Source organism: Oncorhynchus kisutch, linkage group LG18, assembly GCF_002021735.2.
Source record: "Oncorhynchus kisutch isolate 150728-3 linkage group LG18, Okis_V2, whole genome shotgun sequence".
In the NCBI taxonomy this organism is placed as follows: domain Eukaryota; kingdom Metazoa; phylum Chordata; class Actinopteri; order Salmoniformes; family Salmonidae; genus Oncorhynchus; species Oncorhynchus kisutch.
The window spans coordinates 8,462,146-8,473,061 of record NC_034191.2 but is presented as its reverse complement, the minus strand read 5'-3'; the positions used below and the strand labels follow the sequence as shown (position 1 = coordinate 8,473,061).

General features: G+C 41.4%; 1 protein-coding gene across 1 annotated transcript; it reads right to left on the bottom strand.

The window, feature by feature from the left end:
• Positions 1 to 3,155: 3,155 nt before the first annotated feature.
• LOC116354738 (extracellular calcium-sensing receptor-like) lies at positions 3,156 to 8,940 on the bottom strand. The gene is made up of 7 exons (XM_031795422.1): positions 8,627 to 8,940; positions 7,910 to 8,204; positions 7,185 to 7,474; positions 6,644 to 6,939; positions 6,222 to 6,445; positions 5,529 to 5,874; positions 3,156 to 5,262 (listed from the first exon to the last, which is right to left on the bottom strand). The coding sequence occupies exons 1-7, from the start codon at positions 8,908 to 8,910 to the stop codon at positions 4,346 to 4,348; spliced, it is 2,652 nt and encodes an 883-aa protein (XP_031651282.1). The 5' UTR covers positions 8,911 to 8,940; the 3' UTR covers positions 3,156 to 4,345.
• Between the last annotated feature and the right edge of the window lie 1,976 nt (positions 8,941 to 10,916).

The following is a 10,916-nucleotide window of genomic DNA, read 5'->3' as shown; positions in this document are numbered from 1 at the left end:
TCTTGTTCGAATTCACTGGCGTTACCTAACCAAAAATCAATACTCGGGAAAACAATCACAACTTTTTACGATTCAACTATTCTTACCTATTTTATAGTCCAAAGTGTTGCACTGTATAGCCCAATTGAATGCCTAACAATTCCGTTGCTAGCTGTAGCATCTATTTCCACTATCCTTACGATATTTAGCTCCTTTAAAAAAAATGTATTTGGAACTTTTAGCCACTTTTGAAAAGTAACTCTAAGCTATAATGCATTTTCTCTATAAATGCCACAACCCATTTTTTCTGTTTAAATTTGAGGAACGATGTTGTTCAACGTAAGATGACACCGCAAATCAGCCTGCCTCTGTAAAATATATATTCCCTATTCAGATTGAGTTCAGCTTTAATAAATTCTAACTTCTCAACTTTCTATACCCTAACATTTAAACGTCCCATGTTCTGTGCTAAATTTATCGTATGTCAGTCGATTCATAAAAAGCTTTAACATCCTGATAGCATGAAATTGTATCGTATCTCTCCGTTATTCCCTACATTTAACTTTAGGTGACTTTCTCTTCTATGATAGATTTATTTAAATACGACTCCCATCTCAATACATTATTCCAGCAGATCGTTTTGGGCAAAATAGCGTATCGAAATTGTCTCGCCATTATTTTAACTTATTTTTTCAATTCAATCTAAAACCACATATTAAACGTTCAGTTCATATCTTATACAAACACTAGCGACCGTATTTTTTCAGGAAAAACACAAATAGATTAATTACAATCTAAAATACATTTTTGTTAACCGCCTCAGCTGGGAACCAAACCCTGGACTGCAGTTTGTAAGACTGCTACGATCACCACTATACCACCAACACTATGGAACTGACTGAGATTCTCCGCAAATAGAGCCATTTTACAGTTGCCTGTATTTGTAACTCCGGCATCTGGACAACAGAAAATAGCCCTAATTTAACGACCCAAAGTTTTCCCTCAGATAGGATTCTCATTAATCTCGCTCTCTTTGTATCTGACCCTTCTTTTTTTAACCCGATTGTCGCCTCTGATCTTCCCCTCAGTTAAATTACAATATTGGTGGTGACGTTTGCAGGGAGTGTTACACTCCCGGGCGAAATGTCCACTTTCGTTACAATTAAAACATTTTATATTTTTCTTTTGACTCACCTTATCCACTTTTCTCGACGATATTCCCTTTTCTAACTCTATTATACCTCCCTTGGCTTCAGCAGGATTCACATATATGGGTGGTAATTTCGCAGGTAGCTCCTGCAGCCGTATTCTCACAACCACTATTTAATCGACTGGATTACCTCTGTACTCTTGGTATAATCGAGAAGCATATAGTTTGTTACCCTCACCTCCACCCAATTGGTTAACTTTTTCATCTGCGGGAGCGGACTCTTTTAAGATTTACTACTATCTGCGCCCCCCACTCTCTTTTTTGCTTCTGAAAGCCAAACTCCAGCTGTGTATAACCCCTGTTTATTCTGCTTTTTCAAATTTTTTCCACATTCCTTATGTATCTGTTTTATAAGTGATTCCAGCTTTTCTACATTTAGACGACCATCAACATCATATTTCTTTCTCCATCTTAGACCGAAATCAATATTTCTCTTGTCTTTCTGTTCCATACAACGCTCGTCTCCCGTTAGTTCCGGCACCTCCTTTGAGGAATTTCCACCCATCCTTAATCCTTACCGTTACTAGTAGCTATGGTATTTAATCACTTATCTATGCCTTTCTATATTTAATTTGACCTTCTATTTGTATTTCTATGAATCTGCTATTTACCGTTACTTAGTTACTTTTAGTTGTTTTTCTGTCTGACTATGTGTGTGTCTCTTTAATCATAATCAGTATGTATTTCTCCTTCCTGGAAACCTCATCTATAGATGACGTTTGATCGGACATTACATTTCACCCGTAGGATATTTTCCTTGGGACTTTCAACGTTAATATCTCATATCTTACTACTCTAGACTAAGTTACCCTGTCCTCCCCTTAGATATTAATTTCTTTCAGCATTGTACAGGTTCAATTATTCTTTTCGTCTAGAATTACCCTGCCTTCTCACCAAGCCTAATTTATCCTCACCTGTTTTATATATATATATATATATATATATATATATATATATATATATATATATATATATATATCTATCTGCTACTTCTTCATAGTCAGACTACTTCCCATATACAGATAGACTACTCAGGTTCAAACTTTATTTAGGTATGTTTTTTGAATTGATGGCTATCCTATTTGTACGGAACAAGCGTCCTAATTCCCCAATGCGTACTATATCCCTCCTTAATAACCTTCCGGCTTGCAAAACCAGGATTTATTAAGCTCTAGTTTATTTATGGTAGTGCACCTTACTACAGGTAAATTTTCCTTCCTATCAATTTTGGTTAAAACACAAGGTAGAAACCCGTTGTATTTGTTCAGAATATTCAAGCACCTATTATTGATTAAATCCAAACTCCTTTATAACATTTAATCAAAAATAAATTAAAAAATCCCTCCCAAATTCGAGAATAAAGGCTACTGACCTGCTGCCGACTGGGAAAAGCACTGTTCGTTTGGATCTAGTCACTGTCCCTGTGGTCTGGGGTGTACATCGGCCCAGTCTTAAAGTCAATCAGCAGAGTTTATTCACGAGAGTACTGAACACGATACAGTTTACCACAGTTAAAAATGTCATCATTAGTTCCAGTACCAACCCGTCTCTTCTCACACCCTGGTACAAAGGCAGTATCTCAAGCCTTCCCACATCGTCTCTCTACCAATTTAATATAATTTATGAGCCAAGGTCTTCTTGTGTAGATAAGCATTCTAGCCAGTCTGAAGATATCGTTCATTCATTTCTACCAAGGAACAGACAGTAATTGTTCTAATTCCTTATTATATTTACACACATTATATTCAGTACTAGGATTAAGAAGGAAAATGCATACATATACAGTAACATAATAGGACTCTGATTAGTCAGTCCTGATTGAAATGTATACATAATAAGTCATTATTGATAAAAATTCCCTAAACATAATGACTCCAACCTAAGTGTATGTAAACTTCTGACTTCAACTGTGTATAAACATTTTAATTATTTTATAATAATACATAATATGATGAATTACAATATCAATTGAACAAATGCATTTCAATGTTATATCAATAGCAGGCTATTCCATAGGCAAGGAGCGTATTAGGAAAAGACAGCCATACCCAACTCTGTGGAAATCGCATGGGCCTCAAGTGTAGTCCATGCTTGTGACCTGGTTTTAGGATATATAATTCTAATATTGATGAGTGATGATAAATTAGAAGGTAGCTTATTCGGAAGTGCTTTATAGACAAACACGAGAGCGTGTTCTCGTCTCACAGACAGCAAAGTTCAACCCACATTTTGATATAAAACACAGTGGTGAGTTCTGTAGCTAGCACCCGTAATAAACCTAAGTGCGCAATGATAAGTAGCATCCAGCGATATAAGTGTTGATGCATATAAATAATATCCCCATAATCTATAACAGACATAAAAGTAGCTTGTATCATTTGTCTTCTATTTGTAGAGGACAAGCATGTCCTGTTTCTATAGAGGAAGCCATGTCCCTAAGTATTTGTATGCAGAGACCTGATTAATTCGAAAAACCATCCAAGCTCGTAAGTGCAAGTGTATTTTCAACCAACTTTTTGAACCTATTAAAATCATAAAATGTGTTTTATTTGCATTTAAAACAAGTTTCAGCTGTATAAAATACCCTTGTAATATCTCAAAATCTGCCTACAATAGTGATAATGCTTGGTCAGCCGTTGAAGCGATAGAGTACATGACAGTGTCATCAGCATATAAATGAATTTGACAAGTTCTTATCTCATCACAGATATTGTTTATGTAGAGAGTGAACAGTAATGGACCAAGTATAGAACCTTGAGGGTATCCAAACTCTAATGGCTATGACTGGATGACGTCGACTCTATCAGCCTGACTTCTATCCTTTAGATAGTCCTAAACCCAACGACAGGCATCCGATCCCAGTTCTATTAACGACAGCTTACAACAGTGTCAAAAGCTTTAGATAAATCTATGAAACAAGGCGGCACAGTACTTCCTATTGTCTAGGGCATTAGTAAAATCACTTTAACACTCTAGATTTGAACAATCTCTCATAATATTGGAATATCTAAAGTGAACCTGTGTCATGTTCCTAGTTACAATGTTACCAATGATTACCTGCTAAATTATTGTTTATCTCTGTTAGAGTAGTTCTACCTAACTGTATGATAAACCATATAACTGAACGTTACAATGTTTTTTCCACTCAATCATTTCTTAATAACGTATATCATTGGATGTCTTCTCCATGAGGTGTTTCTTGGTGTTCTTCTCCGGCCTGAACAGAATAATAAAGCATTTAGGAACAAATAATAGAAAGAACAACCCAAAGCTAGAGGTGATGATGGCAAAGATCTCCACAGCTACAGTGAACTTCCCAGGAGAGCTGACATAAGCTGGGATAAAGGTGATCCAGACTGCACAGAATATGAGCATGCTGAAGGTGATGAATTTGGCCTCATTGAAGTTATCAGGCAGCTTCCGAGCCAGAAAAGCCAGCACAAAGCACAAGAGAGACAGGAGTCCTATATAGCCCAACACAGCCCAGAAACCAATAGCTGAACCCACATCACACTCTAGAATGATCTTTTCCTTGTAGGTAGTGATGTTTTTAACAGGGAAGGGAGGGGACAGGACCAACCACAGAGTGCATATCATAGCCTGGACAAACGTGAAGGACACTACAGTCAATCTCTGCTGTGGAGGACCAAACCATTTCATGACATTACTGGCTGGAAGCGTAGCCCTGAAGGCCATCAACACCACTATTGTTTTCCCCAGAACACAAGAGATGCAGAGGACGAAGGTGATCCCAAACGCTGTGTGGCGCAGCATACAGGACCATTCAGAGGGCCGGCCAATGAAAGTAAGAGAACACAGAAAACACAGAGCCAAGGAGAAGAGCAGCAGGAAGCTCAGCTCAGAGTTGTTGGCCCTGACGATGGCCGAATGTCGGTGGCGGTAGAAGACAGCTGCCGTGGCGATGGCCAGCAGAGCCCCGCCCACAGAGCAGGCAGTCAGGATGATTCCAAGGACCTCATGGAAGGACAGGAACTCAACAGGTTTAAGGATACAGAGGTCTCTCTCAGCGTTGGGCCAGTACTCCTCGGGACAGATCAGACAGTCTGAAGAATCTGACCAGGACAAAACATCAGACATCAAATGTTAATAATAATAGATTCAGGTTTTATTTATTTACAAATACATGTCCCACAATGCTGCACTTTTCAGTTTACAATAAAGAATGTTGAATTAATTTGCAGCTTACATGAGAAAATAAGAACAGGAACATGATTGACAGACACTACCTTTGTTGTGCTGGTAATAGGAAGAAACCAGTACTTAGTAAACCGTGACAGAAATTACTACACATTTTTGCCAACTGTTCCTAAAGTCCTACCTGATTTATTACTGATCTGTCCCTCTGCACATTGGATACAGTCATAACAGCATACAGGCTTTCCTGTCTGTACAGCCTTACGAGTGCCTGGGGGACAGCTCTCACTGCACACTGACACAGGTACTTGTGTACTGTTCTTTAACCAGGTGATTTCCCTCTCGATGTCAAGCCTCTGGTCAGGAGGCAGAGACCCATCATAGAGCCCCACTGTCACAAACTCCATCTTCCCACTCTCCTGTATCTGCCAGTTGACCAGCTCATAGGTGGCCACTGGGTCCCCGTTGGCATCGAAAGACACCTGGTACCCGTTACGAGAGAAGTTCACCCTCCTCAATCTCTCCAGGACCTGGGGGTTGGAAGGTCAAGGGAGAGAGAGAGAGGGGACGTGAGAGAAGGAGAGAGGTGTAGAGAGATGGAGATAAGGGAAGACAGAGATGAGTGAGGGGAAGAGAGATTGAGCGATAGATGGAGAGAGGGGAAGAGAGAGATGAGAGATGAAGAAAGATGGAAAGACAGAAATTGAGAAAAGGGAAGATAGATGGAGAGAGAAACAGAACATAAATTCAACTCAAATTTAACAGATGTGTTACTTCAGAAGAAGTTGTAAAGTATAATGAAAACTCCTAGGCCTTCATACATGTAGTTGAAATAAACATATTTATCAGGAAATGATACTACAGACTTGTCATTCACCTGTGTTGGCTTCACATTAAGGTTTTTGTCACAGTTCACAGTGGAGTTTTCTCTCTCTTCACAAACGATGCTGTGGATGGCGTGTGCTATGGCATAAACAGCTTTATAAACCATGTTAGTGACACGCAGCTGGGATGTATCTGTGTAGGGGGTCTGTAGCTGCTGTATATCCTCACTGCCATCACACACCTTCTCTTCAACCCCAATATCTGTAGATGAGGTCCCTACAGACAGACAGAAAGACCGACAGACAGACAGACAGACAGACAGACAGACAGACAGACAGACAGAGTCAGACCGACAGATAGACAGATAGACAGAGACATGTAAATATATAGATAGATAGATAGATCGATCAACCGATCGATCGAAAGATAGATAGGTAGATCGATAGATAGATAGATAGATCGATAGATAGATACCTATCCCCAGCCTACAGCCAAAGGCTCCCTCCCAGAACTCAGTGAGCAGGGGAGAGTTGGACACCTTCTGTGGGGAGAGGTCCAGGAGGAAGTTCCTGAGGCCGGGGATGACAGAGCGTTGGATGCCAAATCCAATGGCCCCGGCACACAGGCCGAAACGCAGCATATCTGGGTCAGTGACCCAGGACTCAGTCCCGATCCACTGGCGGGGCGGAGAGGGCAGGCTGTCAATCTCCCTCAGCAAGATTTTCATGTCCCTGTAGGATACAAATGCAACCACCACACTGGCTGTGGAGCTGGGGAACATGATTATATCATATGCTTAATATGCTGGTCATGTTTGTCATTTACTGGAATGTCTCAGTGAAGTGAACATGAACATTATTATTAATGAACACTTCTGACGTAATTAAGATATGCAAATCATGTTGGTCTCACAGATCAGCTTTTGGAAAAGAGAGAAATTATTAACAATAGTATTTTTTATAGATATGGGCTTGCATTTGTGTGAATGAAAAGTTCACCAGTAATCACGGATCACCTGCGGATCACATCGGCCACCCGTTGCACTCTGCTGAGTGGGTTGGTACGGGAGAAGGCTTCAGAATACTCCACACAGATGCCCTCCTCTTGTGCTGCCTGTAGGAAAGCCGCCATCCCGTAATTACCGTAGTCAGAGTCGGAACGGACCGCCCCAATCCAGGTCCAGCCGAAGTGCCTGATGAGGTGGGCCAGAGCGGCAGCCTGGAACTGATCACTGGGGATGGTTCTGAAGAAGGTTGGATACTGTTTCTTATCACTCAGACACGCACAGGTGGAAAAGTGGCTCACCTAGTTAAAAACAGACAGTCGAAAACATGAGAAAGATCATCATGTCGGCCAAACGAGTTTTAGTTATTGGCAAGTTCCTGCTTGTTTTGTTTAGCTGTGTGGTATGAGGTTACTATTGATAATAGTATTATAAGACATACTGGTGCTATGAAAAACATGAGTAAAAGGTGTGACACTAATCCCTGGTCTCCCATAACAACCTAGCCTATAGTCCTCAGAGCATGTTTTAATGCCTACAGAAGTACTCCAGACTCATAGTCCTGAGTCTATGTTCAAATGCCTTTCTCCTCAAAATTTCACACAGAAATTTATATTCCTGAAAGACAGGAGAATACAATTGGAACTTGGCAAATTAAAAGTTGAACTCATTCCTGAAGGAGAGGCAATAGAAATAAATTAAAATAAGCTGAATGATTTCTTTCCGTAGGAGATTACCTGAGGAATTCCAAAAGGGCCGATGATGCGCAACATGCTGATGGTAGGCGAGGAGGCAGACTCTCCCACGATAGCTGTTACTGTAGGCGACCCCGAGCACTGTTCTCCGGTATCAAACATTGGGTCCAGGCCATTAGCCAGATGGAAGGCCACATTCATGGCCATGGGGACCGTGTTGCACGAGTCGTGCACTTGATAACCGAGTGTGACACCCGGTAGGAGATCCGAACTGTTGTTTATCTCGTCAACTGCGAAGACCATGGCGCGCGAGAAGCGCAACTCACGGGAGTTCAAACTGTAAATAGAAGATAGGTGAGTGAGCACCACTTGACTAAATGGTAAACTAGCCTATAGAATATATGGTTATACGAGGGCAAACATCTCCATAGTTAGTCTTATTTTCCACTGTCTGCATGCCTACACATTTGATATCGGTACTTGAGGACATTGTAGTATAGCCTGCATTTGAAAATGTGACACTTTGTAACAGTAGGCTTTATCTACTCTCTCAGACACAAACACACTGTTTATCTGTCTTAAAAACACGGTTTATCTGTCTTTAAAACAATGGTTATATGTCTTTAAAATACTGTTTTCCTGTCTTTAACACACTGTTTATCTGTCTTTAAACACTGTCTCCGTGTCTTTAAAACACAATTCATCTGTCTCCCCACACAGCCAGAGTCCTGTCCCCTGTTCCCTCTTGCGCTCACTGACCTCCCTGTGCACTGCAGGGGCTCAGGCAGGCTGGTGTAGCTGTGATCCACAGTGTGCATGTAGCTGTGGATGGAGAAAACACCCCCGATGACAAAGTCCCCGTCCTGGGAGAACGCCGGAGGACGAGGGGTGCCTTGGAGCTTGCATCTGACAGACTCCAGCCCAGAGGCAGAGGCAGAGGCAGACGAGAGCAAGGCAAGCCCACCAGCCACCACAGCTAGATGTAGTAGACCCAGACTACCAGCCAGACTTGGATCTAGAGCAGGAGCCGGAGAGAGCCTCATTCCTCTGATGTGTAGAGGGTATGGGGTAGCACAGCGCCACACAGACCTTCATAGGTCAGGTTACCTCTCTTCTCTGGGTTAAATACCCACTGTACCTCTGTGGGGATTCCTCTGGGGGCCACACTGTGGGTACGGCCATGCCAATGAGGGAGGGGTTAGAAGCTGCTCTGCTCTCCCTGCTTATTTCAGCTATAGAGAGTGTATGCACCAGCATCAGAAATACGTTGACTGGAATGGTTTAGATAGACAAAAACATACATTAGACACAGAATAACCATGAGCCTTTCTTATATTTCTCTTACGGTCTAGTGCTCTTGGCACGCTGGTTCTTCACTGTATTTATTCAAAAGTCTAGTCAATTTTTCACTTTACCTGACTTATATTTCCTCTATAGTCTAGACCTCTTGGCTCGCTGCCTCTCTTATTTTTCCCCTACAATCTAGTCCTCTTGGCATTCAGGCACTACTCAGTACTTCCCATATAGTCTAGTCTTCTTGGTACGCTGGCAGTACACAGTATTTATTCAAAAAGTCTAGTCCTCTTGGTACGCTTCCTCTCTTATATTTCTCCTACAGTCTAGTCCTCTTGGCACGCTTCCTGTCTTATATTTCCCCTACAGTCTAGTCCTCTTGGCATGCTGGCAGTACACAGTATTTATTCTAAAGTCTAGTCCTCTTGGTACACTTCCTCTCTTATATTTCCCCTACAGCCTAGTCCTCTTGGTACACTTCCTCTCTTATATTTACCCTACAGTCTAGTCCTCTTGGTACACTTCCTCTCTTATATTTCCCCTACAATCTAGTCCTCTTGGTAAGCTTCCTCTCTTATATTTCCCCTACAGTCTAGTCCTCTTGGTACACTTCCTCTCTTATATTTACCCTACAGTCTAGTCCTCTTGGTACACTTCCTCTCTTATATTTCCCCTACAATCTAGTCCTCTTGGTAAGCTTCCTCTCTTATATTTCCCCTACAGTCTAGTCCTCTTGGCACATTGCCTCACTTACAGTTAAAGTCAGAAGTTTACATTCACCTTAGCCAAATACATTTAAACTCAGTTTTTCAAAATTCTTAACATTTTATCCAAGTAAAAATTCCCTGTTTTAGGTCAGTTAGGATCACCACTTTATTTTAAGAATGTGAAAAGTCAGAATCTAGTAGAGAAAATTATTTATTTCAGCTTATATTTCTTTCATTACATTCCCAGTGGGTCAGAAGTTTACATACACTCAATTAGTATTTGGTAGCATTGCCTTTAAATTGTTTAACTGTGTCAAACGTTTTGGGGAGCCTTCCACAAGCTTCCCACAATAAGTTGGGTGAATTTTGGCCCATTCCTCTTGACAGAGCTGGTGTAACTGAGTCAGGTTTGTCGGCCTCCTTGATTGCCAATGCTTTTTCAGATCTGTCCACAAATGTTCTATTGCATTGAGGTCAGGGCTTTGTGATGGCCACTCCAATACCTTGACTTTGTTGTCCTTAGGCCATTTTTGGAAGTATGCTTGGGGTCACAGTACATTTGGAAGACCCATTAGCAACCAAGCTTTAACTTCCTGTCTGATGTCTTGAGATGTTGCTTCAATATATCCACAGAATTTTCTCGCCTCATGATGCCATCTATTTTGTGAAGTTTACCACTCCCTCCTGCAGCAAAGCAACCCCACAACATGATGCTGCCACCCCCGTGCTTCACGGTTGGGATGGCGTTCTTCGGCTTGCAAGCCTCCTCCCTTTTCCTCCAAACATAAAGATAGTCACGATCTTTGTCCCCATATGCAGTTGCAAATCGTAGTCTGGCCTTGTTAAGGTGATTTTGGAGCAGTGGCTTCTTCCTTGCTGAGCGGCCTTTCAGGTTATGTCGATATAAGACTCGTTTTACTGTGGATACAGATACTTTCGTACCTGTTTCCTCCAGCATCTTCACAAGGTCCTTTGCTGTTGTTCTGGGATTGATTTGCACTTTTCGCACCAAAGTATGTTAATCTCTAGGAAACAGAACGCGTATTTTT

Bases quoted from the DNA above. Each gene is read 5' to 3' on its own strand.
- LOC116354738 (XM_031795422.1), bottom strand. From the start codon at position 8,910: ATGAGGCTCTCTCCGGCTCCTGCTCTAGATCCAAGTCTGGCTGGTAGT. The intron at 6,940-7,184 runs GTGATCCGTGAT...CATGTTCCCCAG, and splicing joins GTGGCCGATGTGATCCGCAG to CTCCACAGCCAGTGTGGTGG. The intron at 5,263-5,528 runs GTAGGACTTTAG...TGTCCTGGTCAG, and splicing joins ACAGATCAGTAATAAATCAG to ATTCTTCAGACTGTCTGATC.